Consider the following 23,920-nt stretch of genomic DNA (forward strand, 5'->3'; position numbering starts at 1 on the left):
GAATGACAGTGTCAGTGATGCCGAGCGAATATCGCACTTGCTGCCTTGTGACGGTCCCCCGTTTTCCAGGTTTTGTCCTGTGACTGGATAAAAAGGGACACGCGCAGTTTAGAGAAAGGGTTCCAGAGAAGGTCGAGCTGAGCGAGCAGCTTTCCAGCCCCACCACTCCACGAGCAGGCTTCACTCGGCCTTTGTTTTGATAAAGATCTGGGCCTCAGCCTGAAGCTGTCTAGCAAGGCCTCGGGTAGTTTTTCTGTGTTCTTGATTAAAGGTGAATCCAGATGTTGTAGAGATAAAGTCAACGGGTAGAATGGGGCTGTTTCCTGTCGCTGACGTAACAGAGTATCACTCACTCCTACACTCACCGACTGAAGCAGTATGAACTTGTTGTCTTATCATTCTAGAGGCTGGGAGACCTGGAGGCTCTGGGAGCTATTCTGTTTCCTTGCCTGTTACACAGTTTCCAGAGGCTGCCTTAGCTACCTGAATCTTCAAAGTCAGCATTGTCCCATCTCCCGTTTCTCTCTAGTTCCCTCTCCCTGGACCCTTGTGATTACCTGAGTAATCCTTACCTGCAGATCCTTAACTATATCTGCAAAGTCCCTTTCCTCCTGTAGCAGACACAAATTTGGGGGATTAGGACATATGGGGCCATTAATCTGCTTACCATGGTGGTTATCATTCTTTACAAAAAAGTAAGGCTTTTAGTCTTGTAATGTAGTCATTCTTTTCTCAAATGTAGGTGACCCAAGTAATAACCTTCACACAAAAGAAGGCTTGTTCTGAAGAAACAGTTGTATATCCACTGGTTTGTAAGCTAACAACTGGTGTTATAATTAAGGGCATGAATTATGTGTGGGCTTAGGCTTGTATGTGGTGCTGAGGATCGAACCCGGGCCGCACACATGCCAGGCATGCGTGCTACCGCTTGAGCCACATCCCCAGCCCCTCCTCACTGCTTTTTAAAGTGCTGATTCACATTAAAAAGAAACAGGGTGTTGGGTCCTTTGCTTCTGTCTTTGAAGAATGGAGAACATGCTTAGATTAGGAAATAAATAGGCCTCTGGTCAAAATTATAAAGGCTTCAGAGTCTTAGAACTGTGTTACCCAGAGGAAACTAGCTTTTTGTATGTGTGTACATACTGGAAATTGAACCCGGAGACACTGTACCACCAAGCTATATCCCCAGCCCTATTTATTTATTTTTGAGGTTGGGTCTCACTATGTTGCTGAAGCTGGCCTTGAATTTGTGATTCTCTTGCTCTATCCTCCTGAACCACTGTGTCAGTGAAACTAGCTTTTTTGAAAGTTAGAATGCTAATAAACATAAGGATTGCTATATTTCAAAGATTGGTAAACTGAAATTGTACTGGTTCATCCAGGTGTCATCACTCTGTGAAGCTAAAGACTGTGAACATTTGGGGACAGGAACAGCTCTGGAATCAGAATGGGTTTGATAGTTCTGGTGGTTGAAAATCTTCATTAGGTACTGTATTTAAGATTTATGATAAAGTCTATATGAAGACTTAAGACTTATTACAAGATCTGAACCAGAGAAAGGTGTGGGAAGTTTGAAGCTGATACATTGTTACTATAGAGCTGAGAAATTAGTTTCCTTGTTAGTGGAGACCATTTCTCTCCCACAGAAAAATAAATCCTCATTTTATCAACATTTAACTGCTGACCTCTAGAGTCAGGTGCCTTACAGGATATGATACCTTTTTAAGGTATAGTTTATTTTGCCACAGCAGGTATTTTTGTGACCCTAGTTCATATCAATTGGCAAATGGTTGGAGGGTATCAGTAAAATTCAGAGATGGTTAATCTGGAATTTTTCCTAGACAAGAGGAATTGCAACAAAAGAGCAGAATTATAATCTTTCATAGGAAAGGGAAAAGCTCTTAGCTGGAGTCTTTTACATATATGTGCCCTGTTGGCTCTGCTTTAAGAGACTTAATATGAGCACCTGGGCTCCCTGTGCAGAGTCTCATCCTGGTCCTTGCTTGATTCTCAGCGAGTGGTGGACTGCTCTTTTCTCCTGTACTTAGAGTCCACTGCATCTTTTTCATCTCAGTAGTCATAAGCCAGCATCTCTACTCTCATTTTTGCATATTTAAAAAGAAACACCTTTTAATGTTGAGATACAATCAGAAATAATAAAAACCAAATTTCTCCACTGGTACTGTTGTACATGAGGAGTTTTGTGTCGTAGCTGGGAATCAACACTGATCCCATCCCCTCAGCCTCACATGCACTCTGATGTATGTGTGTGCACTTGATTTTATGCAGTTTTGTCATAGGATATCCATGTGGCCACCACCCAGATCAAGCATGGAGCAGTGCGGGAGAGTTCTACATGCTGCCTTTTATGACTGTAGCCATTCTCCCATGCTTGTTGGTTGTTAATCTGCTTTCCATTCCTATAATTTTATTTCAAAAGTCCTATATAAGTGGAATAGTGACGTTTGTGATTGGGGGTTTGGCTTTTAATCATGCAGTATAATTCTCTTGCAATCCATCCAAATTGTGCGAATCCATTTGTTGCTGAGTGTATTCGTATATGGATAAACCACAGTTGACAACTTGCCTGTGGAGGAATATCTGGGTCATTTGTCGGTTTTGGCTATTATGTGGACATTCACATACACTGTTTTTGTATGAACATTGGTTTTCATTTCTCTTGGATAAGGAATACAGTGCTGGTTTTTATGTGTTTATAGTATCACATAAGATAGAGCATCCAGCTGTGATTGCTGTTTTGATTAGTGTTCTCTTTCCAAAGTCAGACAGGTTTAGAGGAGCCTGCTGTTGTCCTGCTTCTCCCTTGGTGAGCCTTTCGAGCAGTCTTGGCACATACTGTGCCAATCAGAAGCACTTAGCTCAGTGGGTTGAGGATTGTGGGGTGGGTAGTGTCATAAGTGGTGAGACCTGGATTCTCTTCTTTCATTCAGCGATGATGGCCCCACTTCCTCAGTCTCTGCGCTTAAGCGCCTGGAGCGGAGCCAGTGGACAGATAAGATGGACTTGCGATTTGGTTTTGAGAGGTTGAAGGAGCCTGGTGAGAAGACCGGCTGGCTCATCAACATGCACCCTGTGAGCACCTGTATTTTCCTCAGCCTGTCCTCCCCAGGCGGGTGGCTGCATCTTTTCATGTAGTGTGACCCTTGCCCAAAGAGTGGGCAGCTCTGGGGGCCTGTCTGTTGTGTCTGACACAGGCGGGAGAACTGGTTCCTGGCCCGCCTTCTCTGCTCCCAACATCATCACGGGCTTTGAGAGGCCCCTGAGAAGAATAAAGCAGGGGCACCCTGTCTGCCATGGGAATGAAGCTTTTAAGAACAATGAAGAAGAGACTCAGAGAGATCCCCATTTGGGAGCTGCTATGATGCAGTGCTTATGAACCAGCTTGGTGGTGGTTTTGCAGGGTAGAATAAAGAGCTGGGTATGATGATTTGTTCTGCTTTCCCAGAAGGGCTTTAGGCTGTGCAGAGGATAATCTGCCCATGTTGACCTGGTTCTTTTGCAGACTGAGGTCTTAGATGAAGATAGACGCTTAGTCAGTGCAGTGGATTACTACTTTATTCAAGATGATGGAAGCAGATTTAAGGTAAGCTTCTGTCCCCAAGAAACCAAAACCCACCTGTGAGGAGCCGTTGTCCAAAATGACAGTGTTTATTTAGTGCTGCAGCTATTGGGGAAGGAATGGGAGGCTTCTAGGGTGCAGCTGCCTACAGCCTGTCAGGAACATGGTCACTGGGAGCCACTTCAGTCACAATTAAGATGTCCAGGGAGAAGTTAGCTCAGGAAGTGACAGTGTTGTATTTCTTAGGTTCTTGCCCCTGAGACACATGCAGATCTGAATTTCCTATATGCTCTCCCTCCTAAGGGTTGTCAAAGTTCTGATGCCTTGAATTCAGGTTGCTTCACTTTGTCTCCCTTTTTTCTTGCTCATTGCCTTTGGGTGGATTGGTGACTCCTGCAGGTGGCCTTACCTTATAAGCCGTATTTCTACATTGCAACCAGAAAGGTAAGTCTGTTCTTGGAGTCAGGTCAGACAATGCGCCTTCCTGTGGTTGGCTTCAGAGCTGGGAAACAGATAAGGAAGAAACAGACCTTACTGATGGAAAGTCCTTTCATTCGGATCCTGATTTAGGGCTGTGAACGAGAAGTTTCATCTTTTCTCTCCAAGAAGTTTCAGGGTAAAATTGCAAAAGTAGAGACTGTCCCCAAAGAGGACCTGGACTTGGTGAGTACCACCCAGACCCTTCCAGGGACAGAGAGGCTGGGTCCAGTCAGTATCAGGCAAGACTGAAAAAGTAGAAAGGCAGGTCGTCATTGGGTTTTGTGTAGGGCAGAGGATGGAGGATGGGGCTGTTCCGAATGCTCTCCAGGAGGCTGGTACCCCACGGCGGGGACGGGTGCTTTGCACCCAGTCTGATTCGTGTGTGCATCTGTGCTGCTTTACCCCCATCCACTCAGCAATGATGTCTTGTTTCTCTTGAACTCACAAGGTGGTCTCTTCACTTTATAGCCAAATCACTTGGTGGGTTTGAAGCGAAATTACATCAAGCTGTCCTTCCACACTGTGGAGGACCTTGTCAAAGTGAGGAAAGAAATCTCCCCTGCTGTGAAGAAGAATCGGGAGCAGGACCGTGCCAGTGATGCATACACAGCCATGCTCTCCAGGTAAACAAGAGGAAGTTTACCTGGAGAGCACCAGCAGGTCCAGGGTGACAAGATGGACCAAGATGGGGATTTCTCAGTAGTCACCTCACTGCCAAGCTCTGCTCAATGTAGAAACTCTTGAGCACTGAGAGGCGCTCTGTTTTAGTTAAACAAGCCACAGCTTCCCATGTCATTTTTTTACATCTTAGCTGTCTCCCCCCCACTGTTAATGCTGGGTATAGAACCCAGGGACCTCATGTTCTAGTGCTCTGAACTGCATTTCCAACCCTTTTTGCTTTTTATTTGAGTCGAGGTCTTGCTAAGTTGCCCAAGCTGGCCTCATATTTGTGATCCTCCTTCCCCAACCTCCTGAGTACCTGGGAGCACAGGCATGTGCAGCTGCACCCAGGTATGGCTCTCTGTTCTTATAAGAGGGGTGGGCTTGTGGCTCTACAGTTGAGTTGCTTTAACACTGGACATTTGGAGAGGCCCCTTATCTAGCACCTTGACACAGCCCATCCATAGCTTGTATTGAGTGCTGAGATTTGTAGAACATGTCTTCCCCAGAGATCCTTAGGTTTTACACAGAGATTTTAACTAAAGAATACCAAATGCTGTTCATCGTATGTTTAGATGTCAACAAGGAAGTAAGAGTTTAAGGAGAGAATACATTGGGTAGTTAAGTTTAGGTGTCTTTAGAACTGATTGTACCCTCTGATAAAATTCAGTTTGGCCCTCTGAACACTTCTGCAGTCCATCCCCTCACCTCCCCTTCCCAGTGATGCCACAAATTACTTTTCAGAATATTGCAAGTGTAATTAGAGGCCTCAGCCATCTCTCAGATGCTTTTTTTTTTTTTTTGTACTGGGTATTGAACCCCAGGATGCTTTGTCAGAGAACTACATCCCCAGCCCCTTTTGGTATTTATTTTGAGATAGGGTTTCACTAAGTTGCCGAGGCTGGCCTTGAGCCTGTGGTCCTCCTGCCTCAGCCTCCCAAGTCGCTGGGATTACAGTCATGCGCCATGGCACCCAGCCTCTGAGGTTCATTTTTTCTCTTATTAGTCCATTCAGTATTTGAGCTTAGTGGGCTAATAGTTAAGCAAACGTTCTAGTGTCAGATCTCTGGCTTGGATAGAAGATCAGCTGTCAAACAAAGTTAACATTTACTATCACGTTACTGTGTAATGAGCCAAGGGCTGCACAATTATTACCTCATGTGGTACTTACCACTCCCCTGTGGGGTGGGCTGGTTGTAGTCTTCCTCATTTTCACAATGAGGAAGCAACCCCTCTGTAAGGGTGGGCCACGTCTATCTACACAGTGGAGACCATATGTAGGTCTGTGAATTCGGGGTCTGATCTCAGCCCTGCGTGGTGCAACCTCCACAGTAGCAGAGAGGACGTGGTAGGGTCTGGCCAAACTTGGGTGCTCTCCTGATCTGTAGCACTTGAATGTAGCTTATGTAAAATGCACACACCTCAAGTGTGTACTGAACTGAATTTTTCATATGGCCAGTTGCACAGGAAGTTGATTCCCAAGGCTACTGCTCAAGGGACTTCTCTAGTCATTGCAATCATCTCAGTTTACCCTTTGTGCTAGCTAGGTGTGGACTCTGGTCTTCACCTCCTCCAGCCCCTATCAGGGTGTAATTGAGTTAGTGGCTCTCTCTGCTTATTTCCTAGCGTTCTGCAAGGGGGCAGTGTAATTACTGATGAAGAGGAAACCTCTAAGAAAGTAGCTGACCAGCTGGATAACATAGTGGACATGCGCGAGTATGACGTCCCCTACCACATCCGCCTCTCCATCGACCTTAAGATCCATGTGGTGAGAGTCTGGCAGGCTGCTTCTTGAGTGAGGTTCCTCCTGGTGTTAGGGATAAGTCTGTGGAGAGGTAGACTTCTCAGGATGCAGGGCCCCATGAATTCCCTGTGCACTCTGCAGGCTCATTGGTACAACATCAGATATCGGGGAAATGCTTTTCCAGTGGACATTACCCGCCGGGATGACCTTGTTGAGCGACCTGTAAGTACTGCTTGGATTTCCTCAGACCTGAAACTTCACCTTGTTTTCTGAAGGGATAGATTCAATGCTAAAAGGTGAATTTGATTCATAGGTTTGCTTGCTTTTTCCTCAAATGTTTTCTAAACAGTATCATGGAGTGAGAATTCTTCCTATCAGCGTCTGACCGGAGAGTATAACTTCATGGTCTGGCATGGATGTAGAGCTAGACTGGGTTTGGACCTCAGGGGGAAGACGGTGATTCTGGGTAGCTAACAGTGAAGTCACTGAGGACAAATGGGTTATGACAGGAAGACTTTGGTTCAGGCCTCGCTTGCTGGTTTGGGGAAGTCTTAGTGTTCAGTTTTCTCAAATCCAAAAAGAAGAGGTCAGCCTTGCCATGGTCGCTCGGCAGGGTTGCCCTGAAGGTCACGTTGGGGCAGTGGTTTTAAAGAGCATGGAGCTTGGGTAGTGTGTACCAACCTCACCGCAGCTCCAGCCTTACCTGTGTACTTCAGTTGCGCACCGTGGTGAGCCTCTTGGCTCTCTAGCAGCCTTTAGCTCTTTCCTGGAGCAAGCAGAGGTGGAGCAGGCTGGTGGTGGATGTCCAGATCTTGTCTGACTTTGTTGCTGACTTCATGCTGCATTTTCTCCCTCCAGGACCCTGTGGTGTTGGCATTTGACATTGAGACCACCAAACTGCCCCTCAAATTTCCTGATGCTGAAACAGACCAGATTATGATGATTTCTTACATGATTGATGGCCAGGTGAGCAGATGGCTTTTGGGAGGTAAGCTCCCTGGCGGGACTGTGTGTGATCACCTGCGGTTGGGAGTTGCTGAGTGAGTGAGGGGGTAGAGTCCAGAGATGTGCACAGCCCTCCCTCCTGGTGGAGACCTGGGTACGTGGCTCTCTTCTTGGGAGCTTGCTGTGGAGCCCGCGTGATGAGGCTGCGGGCAGTGCTGGAGATGTCTTAGCCTTGCTGTCTCTGACTCCTGCTGCCTGCTGTGAACTTGGCCAGGGCTACCTCATCACCAACAGGGAGATCGTTTCTGAAGATATTGAAGATTTTGAGTTCACCCCCAAACCAGAATATGAAGGGCCCTTCTGTGTCTTCAATGAACCTGATGAGGTAAAGAGCCCTCACATGGAGGAGACTGCCCTGTATTTGGGGATAAGACATGAATCTTTGTGCTGATCCTTATGAAGCCTCGGGCATTCCTGGAATCAGGGCGGGGATGCCAGCTTCCTTTTCAGGGCCAGTCCTTATCCATGGTCAAGACTGGGGTGGTGTGGGCCCAGTGCTGGACTGTGGGGAGGTGTTTGGAAGTTAATGGAAGCAGATAAAAGCAGTGCTCTGACCTCTCTGCTTTGTCGAACTCAGGTCCATCTGATCCAGCGATGGTTTGAGCATATCCAGGAGACTAAACCCACCATCATGGTCACTTACAACGGGGACTTTTTTGACTGGTGAGCCTAACGTCCCATTTATGGGTAACTGATAAGTGTTGGGGAGGAGGAGAGAGTAGTAGGAACTCGGCCTGATGGAGAAGAACTTCTGTGAAGAGTTCCTGGTTTACTCTGGAGTCTCCTGGGAGCAATCTTCCCTGTGCCTGAGGAGAAACAGAGGAAGGAGGACTAGAGACTCACCTCTTCCTGTTGCTCCTCTGTCCTGTACCTAGGCCGTTCATGGAGGCCAGAGCAGCGGCCCACGGCCTGAGCATGTACCAGGAGATCGGCTTCCAGAAGGATAGCCAGGGGGAGTACAAGGCACCACAGTGCATCCACATGGACTGCCTCAGGTAGAGCCCATGCACGGCTGGCCGCTTCTCACCAGCCTGGTGGATGAGGTCTGCAGACTTGGAGGAGAGTGGCCTCTGTAGGGCCACCGGTCACCTGAGGGCACCACTGTTGCAGCTCTGCGGAGCCCTCGCACGCGCAGTCTGACATTGCTGATGCTCCATTTAGTCAGCAACACACTGAACGTGGGCCTGTGGGGAAGTCAGACCAGAAGGAAGTGCTGGCAGTGTGGCTCAGTGTGGCTGTGCAGCAGCCAGGCCCAGGGTGGCATGAGAACGCTGGGTCAGTTGGCCCCCAGCATGTCTGCTTGGAGGAGGTGTCGGCTAGAGAGGTGGCTTCTGTGCTGGTGGGGAGGTGTGTCCTTCTCAGCCATTGTGTATGCTTCATGTTAGGTGCCGCACTCGGGGTGGGGGAAGGCCAGGAGGCGGAGCTGGTTCACAGTGTGGCAGGGGTAAAGAGAGGCAGAGCTCCATCTGCTACTGCAGATGTGGGCCTCAGTGGGGGGTGGGTGCCTGGCAGTCTGCTGTCAGTCAAGCCTGGGATGAGGGCAGAGAGCAATTACAGATGAAAGGTATTTCTGCTGTTATCCTTGTACTAGTCTGAAAGCCCCTCCCACCTGGAGAATCCTGGAGACTGTTGACCTTGGTGACATGGAGCCTAGGGTTGGTTAGGGCTTTTGTCCTGGATTAGGAGTCTGGCATGTAGGTCTTGGTAAAAGCCCTGATAGTCAATGAACTCAAGATGAGAAATAAGAGAGTTTGCACGGAGGGAGGGGACGACACCTGGCACAGAGGCCACAAGAGGTGGAAACAGTGCTGTTCCCAGAGAAGGTGTTGGTGTGAGCCTGCAGGCTGGCGGGGGGGTGGGGAGGAGGTGGAGCTGCGTTCCCAGTGTGGGGCAGGGATGGTCCTATTTCATGCTTGGGGATCTTGTAAGAGAAGGAAGAAACACCCCATATGGTTTGGAGAACAAGGCTGGAGGTGGCAGAGGGGAGGTCTGGGGAGTGGCCTGAGGATTCTTGCCAACTTGCCTTTTCACTTCTCTATTGAAAGGCTGAGTACTTTGCTGAGGGTGGGATGTGAGGTCAGGGGCCCCAGGGAAGCCCTGCATTGCCTTCTGTTTTGTATTTTGTGAGGTTAGCTCCAGGTGGAGGGTTTTGAGGGGCCTGCACTGTGGGGTCTTAGCGTCAGGCTTAGATGTACTCTTATGTTCACAGAATTGTATTTGGCATCTATTTTCCTCTTCCCAGGTGGGTAAAAAGGGACAGCTACCTTCCCGTGGGCAGTCATAACCTGAAGGCAGCCGCCAAGGCTAAGCTTGGCTACGACCCTGTGGAATTAGATCCTGAGGACATGTGCCGGATGGCCACCGAGCAGCCCCAGGTACATGAGCCATGTCCCAGCTCTCCTTGCAGCTGTGAGGTCACCCCTGTTCCCACCAGAGAAGCCACATCCCCGGGCCATGGTGCTGGCTGTCTACGCTGGCTGCATTTGGCCCAGTGGGGTACTCTTCCTCTGGGAGGCGACTGTTCTAAGCTTTGCCTGCTAAGCCTGCTACCTTTCCTTGGCCTTTGAGTTGTGATGGCCCTGCCCTCTGTTGCTCCCTCCACAGACTCTGGCCACATACTCTGTGTCGGATGCTGTTGCCACTTACTACCTGTACATGAAGTATGTCCATCCCTTCATATTTGCCCTGTGCACCATTATCCCCATGGAGCCTGATGAGGTCAGTGTCCCTCTACTTCCCTGACGTCTTCTGAATGCACTGGTGCCTCCCAAATGAGCTGGTCTTACCAGGCTGTGGGGGAAGGCAGCAGCAGGATTTTGGTGTGTGAGGCCACACCTGGGGCTCCATGTGGAATAATCGTGGAGGCCTTCTCTTTTTTCCTGTGGCAGTCACTTTCTGAGGTCTTTCTGTGGGTCCTGGACTTTCCCTGGGCTGCAGAGCCTTTGGCAGGCTCTAGGGGTACACAGCTGGACATGGTATCTCCTGCAGGTGCTGCGGAAGGGCTCGGGCACACTGTGTGAGGCCTTGCTGATGGTGCAGGCCTTCCACGCCAACATCATCTTCCCCAACAAGCAAGAGCAGGAGTTCAACAAGCTGACAGACGATGGCCACGTGTTGGATGCTGAGACCTATGTGGGGGGCCACGTGGAGGCACTGGAGTCGGGCGTCTTCCGCAGTGACATCCCCTGCCGGTTTAAGATGGTGTGCCTCCTGCCTGGGAAGCCACAGCTAAAGCGGAGTCCCTTCTCCCTGCTCTCCCGAGTTGGCCCCTCTTGCCGGTGGTTCCTCTGGCCCAGCTCTCTGCCAGGGCAGGCCTCACATGGTGTGCTTTGGGAGCATTCTTGCCGCACTTCCTGCCATGTGCATGGTGCACAGTGGGGCTCTGTGTTTGGTTGCATGTCACACCTGTGGCATAGGTAAGGTGCATTGTCCCTGTGACCCGGGTTCTCTCATATTCCTTGCTCTAGAATCCTGCTGCGTTTGACTTCCTGCTGCAGCGGGTGGAGAAGACCATGCGCCATGCCCTTGAGGAAGAGGAGAAGGTGCCTGTGGAGCAAGCCATCAACTTTCAAGAGGTAGCTGTCCAGAGTGGGGTGTTCTGTGTCTGGCTCTGCCCTTCCATCAGTGCTTAAGCATCTGGGCCCTAAGTGTTGTCTGTTGTGGTCACTCTGCTTTTTTGTCCAGTTTCACCTTGGACACCAGCATCCCTTCATTTCCCTTTCTCTGCAGGTGTGTGATCAGATAAAGACCAAGCTCATCTCTCTGAAAGATGTTCCCAACCGAATCGAATGTCCCCTTATCTACCACCTGGATGTGGGGGCCATGTACCCCAATATCATCCTGACAAACCGCCTGCAGGTGAGCCCTCGATTCCCACATTAGAACTAGAGCTGTCTCCGCAGACCTTAATGCTTTCTGTCTCCTGCAGCCCTCTGCCATGGTAGACGAGGCCACCTGTGCTGCATGTGACTTCAACAAGCCTGGAGCAAACTGCCAGAGGAAGATGGCCTGGCAGTGGAGGGGCGAGTTCAGTGAGTGTGGGCCCCGGAGGTTGCTTAGCATGGTGGGCGGGACCCACATTCTGGTCTTGTTGGAACTCCTCCCGTCTTCTTCCCAGTGCCAGCCAGTCGCAGTGAATACCATCGAATCCAGCACCAGCTGGAGTCAGAAAAGTTCCCCCCCTTGTTTCCTGAGGGGCCGGTGCGGGCCTTTCACGAGCTGTCCCGGGAGGAGCAGGCCAAATACGAGAAGCGGAGGCTGGCAGGTGAGTGCCCAGGAGGCTGCAGCTTTGCACACTAGCTATGCTCTGGCCAGCATGTGGCAGCCTGTGGGCAGCAGAGCTCTCAGGTCACTGTACATGGTGTTTTTTCTGTGGTCTTGGTTTCTTTTGTACCCAGAGCCTGTTCTTTTTTGCTGTGATAAACCAGTGGTTCATAAACCAGTGGGTTTTCTGTTCCTTCATGTTAATGTAGAAAACGGGGCTCCTGGGCATCCCTGTGTCTCAGTTCGCTTTTTCGCGTCTGGAAGTCTCACATGCCTGCCCCCATCACTCTCCATGATGCTTAGATTACTGCCGGAAAGCCTACAAGAAGCTCCATGTCACCAAGGTGGAGGAGCGCCTCACCACCATCTGCCAGCGGGAGAACTCCTTCTACGTGGACACGGTGCGCGCCTTCCGAGACAGGCGCTACGAGTTCAAAGGGCTGCACAAGGTGGGCATTGCTGAGGAAGAGCCAAGCTTGGCTTCCTGGGGCCTTTGCTTGGGCCCGTGTGGACATTCATGGTCCTCAGTGTGCAGGTGCTGGTGTGGATCCCCTGAGCTGGCAGACGCATCTGCACAACATGCACAGTGTCTGTGGGTGAAGAACACGCAGCCCTTCATCCACCCTGGCCTGGGACCCCAGAAGGATTCTGAACAATCGTTTCTCAGCTAATTATTTAGAATTTAGAGCAGCAGCCTGCAGACTCCGGCTAGGCCAGCTCTTCTGAGAGTCTCGCTGGCACCAGTTGGCTTGCAGGTTTTTGGCTGTTCTCCCACTACTGGGGAGGTGAGTGGAGCAGCTGCATGGCGCTTTGCTTGGCTGACCTCTGGTAGGGAAACTAGGGCTCATCCCATGAGAACAAGGATGATATGTAACAGTGCCTCCGTTGTAATGGGAAGCTGTAGTTTTGTGTCGCACCACATCGAGTGATTTCTGCTGGGAGGCTTCCCCTCGCTGCTAGACCTGGAAGGCCCTTGCTGCGTGTCCCATCATTTCAGCACCACCAGTGTGTGGGTGGCGCTCATCCTCACTTTATTACCATCACCTTTAACTCTTGATGGTGGTGATGTGGGTATGTGTGGAACTGAAGGCTCAGGTGCTGCTCAGTGGTGCACACACTGCCTGCTGTTTTGCACCGTCAGCCCCCTGCTTCTGCAGAGCTCTTACCCCTTCCAAGACTGAGCCCTGTGTCCAGCCCCAGCCCAGCCCTGTCGGCTACTGCCTGTCTGAAGGCAAGCTCGGTGCCTTACGCAGGAGAACCCTGCGGTGTGTGTCTTCAGCTGGTTCCTTGACTTAGTGCAGCGTGCAGCACTTGTCCCTGGCATTCCTTCAAGTGTTCCATTGTGAACAGAATTCAGCATGTGTTGTCTTGCCTTTGTCCACTGATGGGTCGTGGTTACCTCCACCTTTTGGCTATTATGCATCATCCTATGGATGTGGAAATACAAATATCTCTTCAGATTCCTGCTTTAAAATTTTTTTAAAATTCTTTTGGATAGATACCTGGCAGTAGAATTGCTGGAGCTTATGGTAATTCTGAGCTTAACTTTTTAAGGAACTGCCCTTCCCCCTCACTTTATTTTAGTGATGCGGGTACTTGTTCATCTGTCTTTCCTCCCTCATCAGATAGGCCCTGAAAGTGAAGTGACTTTACCTGGCTTCTTCAGAATCTAACGGGATTCCTGGCATATAATAGGCACTCGTAAATATCTTATTGTTTTCCTCATATTTATTTATAAGTGGATATCTTTATTTTATTTTTATTTGGTGTCATGCATGCTAGGCAAGTGCTCTACCTCGAGCCACAACCCCAGCCCTTCTCTGCATTTCTGTATCGATAGCTTTTACCAGAATCCACTGAGCTGTTTCCTTCACCCTGACTAGAAGCAGGCACACCTGACTTCTAGTCACAAGACACAAAGCCGGCCAGACAGGCCCAGGCCTCAGACACCCCACAGCAGGGCTAGCCAAGACTCCACTGAGCCATGACCTCCCAGCTCAGCCCTCTCCTTCCACCATAGCAGCTCCGCCTCCTGGACTCACATTGGGAGGGATAGAAGGCATGACCTGCCCATATGAGCATCCTCCTATCCCACTGGGCCCTGGCTCCAGCCCCGTCGCCTGGCACTGGGGGCCTTATACCCCTGGCCCAGCATGTGTGATCCAAAGACTTTTGGTCTCATGTAAACTCTGTGGAGTCTCGATTGCCTAAGACTTTATTAAGTTCCTGGAACATCTCGACGGGGGAGCAGGGGTCTGCTGGGACCAGGAGGGTGCTGTGTGTTGGGCTGTGGCTGTAATGTCTCTGTGGTACAGCGTGGTAGGAGGGCCAGCGGGCATTGGTGAAAGTGAGCTGGATCTGCCATCACCTGAACCCACCGCAGCACCTCTGACAGAGTGTGCTCACCCTCTTTTGTAGAGTTGTGTGGTTTTGATAAATGCATTTGGTTGTCTCTCAGTACCAGACATCATTGGGAACACTGCATGCTCCTTGCTTGGCTTTGCAGCATCTATTGGCCAACGCTTGCCGTATCTTATGAGCAGTCAGGGACCTAAGCACTGTCACGGCGGGGTGGCTGTAGCGGTTGTGCCGGCTGTCTGCCTGGCACGGGTTCCTGTTTTTATGATTGTACACTGTAACTCACTTGTCAAACACGCTGAGCAAGGGGCAGCGGGACTTGGCCTGGGAGCCCCAAAGAGACCCATCAGTGGTCATCAGCTCATTTTCATGTGGTTCTGCTAGGGGTTGCAATGACCTCAGGTCTAAGGTGTGCTGGTGGATCATTGCTGTAGCGGGTGTTTGCTCCAAGTCTGGTCCCATGGGGGAGAATGTGCTGTGTTCCCTGGTGCTTGGAACATTTGCCTCCCGATGGTCCACATAGTAGGGATGTGCTGGAGATGGCTGGGCGAAGTTGAATGTGGATTTTGGCAAGTGTCCACCTTGTTAGATGTCTTGGTCACAGCGGAAGTGTCGTGGTGAAGGAGGAGAAGGCCCATGGGTTGTAACCTCGGCAGTTTTTGAGTGGGTCTGCTCAGACACTCTTGGGGCATGGGATGGATGGAAGGCGATATAAATTCTGGGCTGTTGACCTTGTGAAATGGGAAAACTAGGCAGCACTCACGGCTTGCATGTTGCAGGTGTGGAAAAAGAAGCTCTCTGCAGCCATGGAGGCGGGTGATGCAGCCGAGGTGAAGCGCTGCAGGAACATGGAGGTCCTGTATGACTCGCTGCAGCTGGCTCACAAGTGCATTCTCAACTCCTTCTACGGCTACGTCATGCGCAAGGGGTATGGGCTGCATCGGGTGCTCAGGGACAAGTACATGGGCAGAGTGTCCTAATGTCCGGAGAGATGGGGGGATAGCTCGTTGATTTCTGGAGACGTGGACTCAGGGTGGGCCTGGGAGGCCACAGAGAGTTGGGCTGTGCTGGCTGGAGGAGATACAGGCTGCTGGACCCCTGGTCTGAACACTGTGGACTACAATGGCACCTCATTGATTTCAGCATACTGTGCCACTTGGTGTCATCCCCTGGGAGTATGGAAAGGGCCTGGGTGCTTGCCAAACAGCGCCAATGCATTGAAGGGTGGACAAGGCATGGACCAACAATGGCCATGGAGCTGGCTGAGGGGCCAGGATCTTAAAGCCACAGTGGACACTGTTTCCAGGGGGAGTAGGAAGCAGGTTCAGGTGATGGTGGGCAGTGAGGCCTGAGCTATGTTTCTTAGACAGGAATGGTCAGGGCCTCAGGAACAGCAGGCAAGACAGGCCTCTTGATCGGGGGTGTGGTTGCCTGAGCTTGATCCAGGGCTGTCTGTTGTTCCTTGTTATGAAGCTGAGATTATTAGGGCTCTCTGGGAGGACCACCACAGAACTAACACCCCACTGTTGAGTCCTGGTTGTGTTGGGTCAACGTTTTAGGGACATTGTGTGGGTCACCAGAAATAGGTGCTGTCTGCAGCTCTGGATAAAGGTGGGAGTCTGGCCCCTGTCATCAATTTTGAGGGAAGGATATATTTACTTGTTGTTGCTTTTGGAGGGAGTGACATGTTTAATGCCACTGGGGCAGAGGGGGTGGAGAGACTGAGACACGAGGTGGAGGACTGGCCCAAGCAGGTAGTGTGGTGGGCTAGCTTAAGGCTGAGGGCCATCTCCCAGGCAAGCGCTTGAAGTCCTCTTAGAGGCCAGAGGTGGAGGGGGAGTATAGAGGGCATTAGCTGGGTCTAGGAAGGGACTGCATCCTGCCAAACTGAGCTGGTGCCAAGGCTGTACACTGCACCCTTCCAGAACTTTGCTGAGCCACACTTTGCTTCCTGAAGTAGGGACAGAAGTGTCCTTGGGGCAGAGCCAAATCCTACCTTGGTTTTGTCCTGTTTCAAGCTTGTGTGGCTGCTGCCATTGTCCCTCCGGGGGTCCTACCTTCCCTCCCCCAGTCCCTGTGGCGGGACTCCCTCAGCCCATCCATTGCAGGCCAACTGTCTTCCCCAGGGCACGCTGGTACTCCATGGAGATGGCTGGCATTGTCTGCTTTACGGGGGCCAACATCATCACCCAGGCCCGAGAACTGATAGAACAGATCGGGTGAGTGGGCTTAGGTCCTCAGCCAGGGCTCACACAGCAGGGTAGGGGCCTTGGGAGGATTGATAACTAGAAGATCTCTCACTGGGAAGATGGCTGGGTTTGCTGTCATTGTGTTTGCGGGATCTGACACTTGGTTCTCTAGTATATGGGACCACCATCTCGTATCCGTGAGGCCTTAGTCCTCTCTGTCCCTAAAGGAGGCCCTTGGAACTGGACACAGATGGAATATGGTGCGTCCTGCCCAATAGCTTCCCAGAAAATTTTGTCATCAAGACTACCAATGCAAAGAAACCCAAGGTGACCATCTCTTACCCTGGGGCCATGTTGAACATCATGGTCAAGGTGAGTTTGGGTTGCAACAGGAGGGACATCTCATCCTGACTGATGGCCTGGCCCCAGCATGGACACGGGCAGCCCTCAGGGAGGGTGATTTCCCTGGTTCTTTGCAAGACCCTCAGCTCACCTGCTCATCCTCCTGATACAAACACACTTCCTCACCTCCTCAAGTCTTTTCTGGCCTTAGGGTCTGTGGTCAGTCTGCAGAAGTCACCAAGTGAGTTCTTTCTCCTGCAGCACAGTACCCACACTATTTTAGATCTTTTTTTTTTTTTTTTTTTAATTTAAACTTACAGAAAACTAAAAAAGTAGTACAAAGAATTCCATGTACACTCTAACCTGCTTTCCCTGCATTAACATCTACATAAGCCACAGCACAGTCATTCAAGATGAAGGAACACCTATTGGTGCACCCTGTAACTAAACCAGACTTCACTGGGATCTCCTGCTTCTCTTGCTTCTGCCCTTCCTCTGTCCCGAGCCCATACTGTATCCCCTCCAGCCTGGGGCTATGCCTTGGACTCCTAGCCAGCCGTTTTGTTGCCTGAGCTTGATCCAGGGCTGTCTTTTGTTCCTTGTTATGAAGCTGAGATTATTAGGGCTCTCTGGGAGGACCACCACAGAACTAACACCCCACTGTTGAGTCCTGGTTGTGTTGGGTCAACGTTTTAGGGACATTGTGTGGGTCACCAGAAATAGGTGCTGTCTGCATCTGCCATACCTCTCTACTCTGAGGTTCCTTCTCTCTGCTGCATGTGCCATTCTTAGTAATGACACCCAAAGAAAGGGTCAGTCCCCTTCCTGGAGGAGCACAGAACCTGGGCAAATTTGGAGCCACCACAGTGGTTAAGGAGGGTTATAGAGGAGAGAATTAGAGACTTTGCCAGTACCCTGTTGCTCTGTAAGCTTCAGCATGCTAACCCGGATCTCCCTTGTCTCCATGTGGGTTTCCTATGGTGGGCTTTCCCCATTTCTTCCACTTACATTAACTGAAATTCTGTAGGAGCTGTCAGCCTTCTCCCATTTATTCCCTTGTTTATCTGTTGGCTTATTTATTTGCATCAGCAGGGTGGTGGGTGTTGTCATGTGAGGTTATGGTGCTATCTGACCCATGCGTGTTGGTTATCAGATCCCCCTGTTGGCCTGCGGCTCCCTCACCTCTGCCATGTGCTCTCGGGCATGCCCTCTTTGTGGTTTTTGGCTTTTGTTTTTGGAGTACTTATTCCTGGTATGAGACCATCCAGCCTTGGCTGTGTTCTCCCTAGAGTCAGGCAGTTCTCCACAGAGCCCCCGCCCACCTGAAACCCCGGCAACCATGGTGTTTTTCCTGGAAGGTCCTATGTGGAAACAACAGCCTAGAACTTGGACTGGGCAGAGTGCACTGGAGAATCAGCAGGCTATTGTGTGTCTCAGGGCACCCTTCCTTTTCGCTGCCAGGTTGTGACCACTGTATGGAACAACCTCAGTTTGCTGACCTGTCCACACCTTAAGGGACAGCAGATGGCTTCCAGGTCTGGGCCTTTGTGAGTGAAGTTATCCCTTCTCACTTGTTTCTCAGGAAGGCTTTACCAACGACCAGTACCAGGAGTTGGCAGAGCCCTCCTCACTCACCTACGTTACCCGCTCAGAGAACAGCATCTTTTTTGAAGTTGACGGGCCCTACCTTGCCATGATCCTTCCAGCCTCCAAAGAAGAGGGGAAGAAACTGAAGAAGAGGTAGGGCCCTCACAGCCACTGTGCTCTGGAGGAGATGCGTTGAGGTGGATTGGGCTCCACGACCCATCTGGAACTCAGGCCCAGAACAAGGGTGCACAGGCCTGGGTGTTGGTTGGGTTTTCTCCCTGGCTTGACTTGAGAGAAGCGGAACCCCAGTGCGGCAATGGTCCTCACACTGCCCTCCTCTGGTTCTGTAGGGTAGGCCCTTGAGTTGTTCTGGAGTTGAGAACCCTTTGTGGGTGGAGTGCCATTGGCTGCCACTGGCGATGGGGGGCGAGAGCGGGCTGAAGACTGCAGAGGCGAGACAGAAGCAGCCAGTGCCCCACCGAGGCTTTGCTGTAGGGCCCTTCTTTTTTCAGATATGCTGTATTTAATGAAGATGGTTCCCTGGCTGAGCTGAAGGGCTTCGAGGTCAAACGCCGTGGGGAGCTGCAGCTGATTAAAATCTTCCAGTCCTCTGTGTTCGAGGCCTTCCTCAAGGGCAGCACCCTGGAGGAAGTGTATGGCTCCGTCGCCAAGGTGGCCGACTACTGGCTGGACGTGCTATACAGCAAGGTCAGAGCCGCCTCCCTCACCACCGAGTCAGTGGACCAACCCTCTCTTGCAGGAAAGGGACCTTGTGCCTGGGCTCCTGGAGAGCAGATGGACATGGCTGACCCTTAGCACTGGTGTCCCAGAATTCCCCCTTGGCTTCTCTGTCCAGCGACAACTCTAAAGGAAGCATTTTTAAGTTGACATGATCAAATAGGGGGAAAATTTACCAATGATCACATGGACTTCTCTGATTTTTAAAGTCTCTGTAGGCTCTACACAAGCACACGTAAAGTCCAGTTTGTTTTGGTTTGGTTTAATTTTGTCTTGTCTTTATTTTTGTACTGGGGATTGAACCCAGGGGTTTTGTACTGGGGATTGAACCCAGCTTTGCTACTGAGCTACATACACCCCCAGCCCCCTTTTATTGTTTATTTTGAGACAAGGTCCTGCTAAGTTGCTGAGATTGGCCTCAAACTTGCAAGCCTCCTGCCTCAGCCTTCCAAGTCTCTGAGATTGCAGATATGCACCACTATACCTGACCATAACTTTTTTTTTTTTTTTTAGTAGTAGTAGTTGGACACAATACCTTTATTTTATTTATTTTTATGTGGTGCTGAGGATCAAACCCAGGACCTCACACGTGCTAGGCGAGTACTCTACCACTGAACTGCAACTCTAGCCCCTGACTATAACTTTTATAACTTACTCCCTGCACTGTAATAAAAGAAATACAAAATGAATTACAGTGACAGATATTCCTCAGAACATTGGGTTACCCCTGTGCTGCTGTGTACTCTGTATGTACAAGCTGCGTGCCACCTGGCAACTCGAATCCGCCCTCCTGAGATGGTCACTGCTGTCTGTCAGCTGCCGTCAGTCAGAGCTCTGCTACCACCACTGCTGCTGTGTGCATGTGGCTCTGCCTTTCCTCCTTTGCTCTGTTTTTAACAGTAGTCTTTCTTGGTAAAAGGAATGTTGAAATGTTCTGGAACATGTTTCTGGCTTTTAGGAGCTGAGCAGATCTTACAGATGGCAGTAGGGGAACAAGTGTGCCAAGAAACAGCTGCATCAGCCAGGCATGGTGGCACAGACCTGTAATCCCATCTGCTCGGGAGGCTGAGGCAGAAAGATTATAAGTTCAAGGCCAGTCTCAGCAAGTTAGGCCCTGTCTCAAAATACAAAGGGGTGGCTCAGTGCTCAGTGGTGGAGCACTTGCCAGCGCACATGTGGCCCTGGGTTCAATCCCCAGCACCACATATACACACAAATGAAAGCTGGGACTGCACTAGCACCATTGGTGCCTCATCAGGCCAGAAGGCAGAGTCCCCTGCTAGTCCCAGTGGCTCTCCTTCCTCCAGTTCTTCCCTCCTTCAACTCCTTCCTCTACTCTGCACTTTTAGTGCTGCTCACCAATACACATTTCTCATGCAACTTAATAAAATAAAAACTCAAGTCTTGTGCTCTTTTTGTTTAGATATTAAAATGAGCAGTAGGGCTGGGGCTAGAGCTCAGTGGTAGAGCGCTTGCCTAGCATGTGTGAGGCATTGGGTTCAATTCTCAGCACCATGTATAAATTAATAAACAAATGTCCATCAACAACTAAAAAATATTTTTTAAAAAAGATAAATTTTTAAATAAATAAAATGAGCAGTAATAGGAAAGCCTTTCAAAATACAGAGCCTGCCTTTATCTCCTCGGGTGGGGACACTGCTGGTCCTGTGGGATCAAAGCCCTAGTGAGCTCAGGCCTGACCTCGGCCTCTCCACTAGGGTTTCACCCGTTGCCTTTTTTTCTAGGCAGCTAACATGCCCGATTCTGAGCTGTTCGAGTTGATATCTGAGAACCGCTCGATGTCTCGGAAGCTAGAAGATTATGGGGAGCAGAAGTCCACATCTATCAGCACAGCAAAGCGCCTGGCTGAGTTCCTGGGAGACCAGATGGTCAAGGATGCTGGGCTGAGCTGCCGTTACATCATCTCCCGCAAGCCTGAGGGCTCTCCTGTCACTGAGAGGTAGGGGCACCCTCCAGGGAGGGACTGGCTATGCAAAACGGCATGGATGGTGGAGCTTCCTCAGCAAGAACATGTGCTGGTTGGTGTTGAAAGAAGTAAGCCTTGCTGGGGTCCTGGTGAGACCCTGGGGGTTTGAGCCTGGAGAACCTGAGTTTGGGGAGTCAACTCCTTTCTGTCAAGGGCTTAGAGTCAGGGTGTCTTGGAGGGTCATATGCAATTGTCCTGTCACCAGGCAAGGTCTGGGTTGAGCTCCCTTCCCTGTGTCACTCAGTTCCCTGTGCTGACAAAAAGATGCCCTCTGGCTTCTAGAACCACTTCAAGGGCAGTTGCAAAAGATGCCTCTCCCACCGGGAAACTTCAGTGTGCACAGAGGCTGGAACCATGTGGGGATGACCCGAAGGAAACAGGAGGAAGCTGTGACTGCCTGTGGATGACACACAGAATAAAGGGCTTGTCCCTGGTGTGCTCCTGGTTGAATTTCTACCAGGACTTCAAGAGCTGGGATGGCTCCATGGGAAGCCTTGAGAATAGCCAGTGGTGGGGAGTGCACGTTAAAGCTGTCTTTTAATACAATGGAACATCATCTAGTTATGAACATTATCAACATACATGAGATGCAGTCTGTACAGCATAACATTCTTTAAAATGTAGGTTATAAGCTCTTATAAACACTTCCATGTACATTTAATTACAGTTATAGTGGATCTGGGTGAGTCTCATTGTGAGTCTCTTTGCTTTCTTCCTCACCCAGGGCCATCCCACTTGCCATTTTCCAAGCAGAGCCCACAGTGAGGAAGCACTTTCTTCGGAAATGGCTTAAGAGCTCATCCCTTCAAGACTTTGATATTCGGACAGTGAGTACCAGTTTTTTTCTACTCTTAAAAATTTTAGAGGAAAGCTAGTGAGAATAGAGCAAAATATGCCTGCCTTGGATCATATCTCCTGTCTTGTCTGGAGTCTTCATTCCTGGCTGCCTTCTTTCTTATGTGTAAGAAGTGAGGAAATAGAGTATTTTAGGGCACAAATGGAAAAGCAAAATGCTGGGAGGCCCTTCGGCTGTTCTTTTGGATAGACTAAAGCTAAGTGTACTGGCTCAGCCACCTACTGGCTTGTAAGCTCATTCAGCTGTCTACCAAGTTTCCTCCTCTGAAGCAGGCACCTGGAATTCTAGGGGATTAAGTAGGACACAAAACATTTAGCACAGTGCTCTGCGTGGGTTGAGACTGAACACAGAGTTCCCCTGCTGCCATTTCTCTCTGCTGCCTGCTTATGCAGATTCTGGACTGGGACTACTACATCGAGCGCCTGGGGAGTGCCATCCAGAAGATCATCACCATCCCCGCGGCTCTGCAGCAGGTGAGGGCGAGAGCCAGTGGACCCAGCCAGGCAGCTGGGAACCCAGGGAGCTGACACATCGATCCATGCTCGATATCCTTGTGCAGGTGAAGAACCCAGTGCCACGCGTCAGACACCCAGACTGGCTGCACAAGAAGCTGCTGGAGAAGAGTGACATCTACAAGCAGAAGAAGATCAGTGAGCTGTTTGTCCTTGAGGGAAAGAGACAGGTAACAGACTCAGCCAGGAGACAGAGGTGTCAAGGTACTGGAGCTACCATCCACAGTACTCGGTACCATCTTTAAGGTGCTTTTTTTTTCCCCCCTAAAAATGTACATCTTGGTACTTTGTTCTTTAATGCCCTCCGGTGTTAACTATTGTAATTGGAAACAGATTGTGAGTCATCAGGTAAGGGTAAAGAGCTATCTTAAGCTTAAACATTGAGGTATATGAATGAGACCTGGGAGCGTGAGCAGATCACTGCACCATGTAGCCTCAGTTTTGCTACTGTAGACACACATTCTTTCCTGTAGACACACTTGGAAACAGTGGAGATAATACAGTGGAAATGTTAGCTAAATTCACAACAGTGAAGAAATATTTTCAAGTGCTGAAAAATTAAAGTGAACTATAAACCAGAGCAACACAGTCCCTCACCTGATTTTTTAAAAATCCAGATTCTCGGGTGGACTGGATTTTAAAGACTTCACATGTCTCATTTGTAAGAGCTGTACCTAAGAAATGAGGGTACAGAAGAAGTAAATGCACCAGGTAAATATTAACCAAAAGAAAGCCAACATCACTATATTAATGCAGACAAATAATGTCTAAGCCCAAGAATATTAGCAGACATAGGAGAGTTATTGAATAATCCTGGAAGTTTTAATTCATTGGGAACATGAAATTCTAATAATGTAGCCTCAAATTCAGTAATGTAAAATTTTACCCGATTATAAGAAAAATTGGCAATTCGGGAAATTTTAACTCTCTCAACTGACATATTAAGCAGACCAGAAATTAGTAAAAACACATAAAGTTGGAATGATATACTTAACTAGATTTAGTAATTAGCTACTTGTAGTAAACAAACAAAATCTTTTTTTTTTTTTTTAGTTTTATTTATTTTGTTTTATGTGGTGCTGAGAATCAAACCAAGGCCTTGCATGTGCGAAGCAAATACTCTCCCTTTGAGCCACAACCCCAGCCAACAAACAAAATCTTACACTCAATAAGTGGGGGCTGGGGGGGCTGGGTTGTGGCTTAGTGGTAGCACGCTTGCCTAACATGTGTGAGGCACTGGGTTCGATTCTCAGCACCACATATAAAACAAATAAATGAATAAAGGTCCATCAATAACTAATAAAAATAAGTAGAGAAGCACATTCTTTGCAAGAACACAAAATAACAACCCTATATATACTACAAAGTAAGTTGTAACAGGTTCCAAATAATTTCAATACAGACCATGTTTGGAAGTTAAGAAACAAGGCTTATAAGTAATTCATGGATCAAAGAAGTCACAAAGGAAATTAGACAATACTCAGAACTGAGTGGAAATACACTATTGAGATTGGTAGTGTGCAGACAGTGTATGCACATTTGCATGTCTACACACATGTGTTAGGAAGAACAGTAGACATAGATTCAGGTTTTATCTGACAGAGTCAGAGCAACAGACA

General features: G+C 49.4%; 1 protein-coding gene across 2 annotated transcripts in view; it reads left to right on the forward strand.

Annotated features, from left to right (window-relative positions):
* The window catches only part of Pole (DNA polymerase epsilon, catalytic subunit), a 46,517-nt gene that overhangs the window by 589 nt on the left and 22,008 nt on the right, over positions 1 to 23,920 (forward strand). The window contains exons 2-29 of one of the 2 annotated variants that reach the window (XM_027952016.2): positions 2,952 to 3,093; positions 3,524 to 3,604; positions 3,980 to 4,024; positions 4,151 to 4,243; positions 4,529 to 4,683; positions 6,347 to 6,488; positions 6,606 to 6,686; positions 7,323 to 7,430; positions 7,684 to 7,794; positions 8,047 to 8,132; positions 8,345 to 8,464; positions 9,712 to 9,844; positions 10,074 to 10,187; positions 10,458 to 10,670; positions 10,937 to 11,044; positions 11,199 to 11,327; positions 11,398 to 11,500; positions 11,587 to 11,733; positions 12,036 to 12,181; positions 14,870 to 15,018; positions 16,217 to 16,309; positions 16,507 to 16,651; positions 18,204 to 18,361; positions 18,721 to 18,916; positions 20,692 to 20,906; positions 21,658 to 21,760; positions 22,182 to 22,262; positions 22,349 to 22,471. In XM_027952016.2, coding sequence (XP_027807817.2) covers positions 2,952 to 3,093; positions 3,524 to 3,604; positions 3,980 to 4,024; positions 4,151 to 4,243; positions 4,529 to 4,683; positions 6,347 to 6,488; positions 6,606 to 6,686; positions 7,323 to 7,430; positions 7,684 to 7,794; positions 8,047 to 8,132; positions 8,345 to 8,464; positions 9,712 to 9,844; positions 10,074 to 10,187; positions 10,458 to 10,670; positions 10,937 to 11,044; positions 11,199 to 11,327; positions 11,398 to 11,500; positions 11,587 to 11,733; positions 12,036 to 12,181; positions 14,870 to 15,018; positions 16,217 to 16,309; positions 16,507 to 16,651; positions 18,204 to 18,361; positions 18,721 to 18,916; positions 20,692 to 20,906; positions 21,658 to 21,760; positions 22,182 to 22,262; positions 22,349 to 22,471 — 3,520 coding nt within the window. The remainder of the gene's footprint in view (positions 1 to 2,951; positions 3,094 to 3,523; positions 3,605 to 3,979; positions 4,025 to 4,150; positions 4,244 to 4,528; positions 4,684 to 6,346; positions 6,489 to 6,605; positions 6,687 to 7,322; positions 7,431 to 7,683; positions 7,795 to 8,046; positions 8,133 to 8,344; positions 8,465 to 9,711; positions 9,845 to 10,073; positions 10,188 to 10,457; positions 10,671 to 10,936; positions 11,045 to 11,198; positions 11,328 to 11,397; positions 11,501 to 11,586; positions 11,734 to 12,035; positions 12,182 to 14,869; positions 15,019 to 16,216; positions 16,310 to 16,506; positions 16,652 to 18,203; positions 18,362 to 18,720; positions 18,917 to 20,691; positions 20,907 to 21,657; positions 21,761 to 22,181; positions 22,263 to 22,348; positions 22,472 to 23,920) is intronic. The other variant, XM_071615840.1, reaches the window with a different exon arrangement.

Source organism: Marmota flaviventris, chromosome 1 (assembly GCF_047511675.1).
Source record: "Marmota flaviventris isolate mMarFla1 chromosome 1, mMarFla1.hap1, whole genome shotgun sequence".
In the NCBI taxonomy this organism is placed as follows: domain Eukaryota; kingdom Metazoa; phylum Chordata; class Mammalia; order Rodentia; family Sciuridae; genus Marmota; species Marmota flaviventris.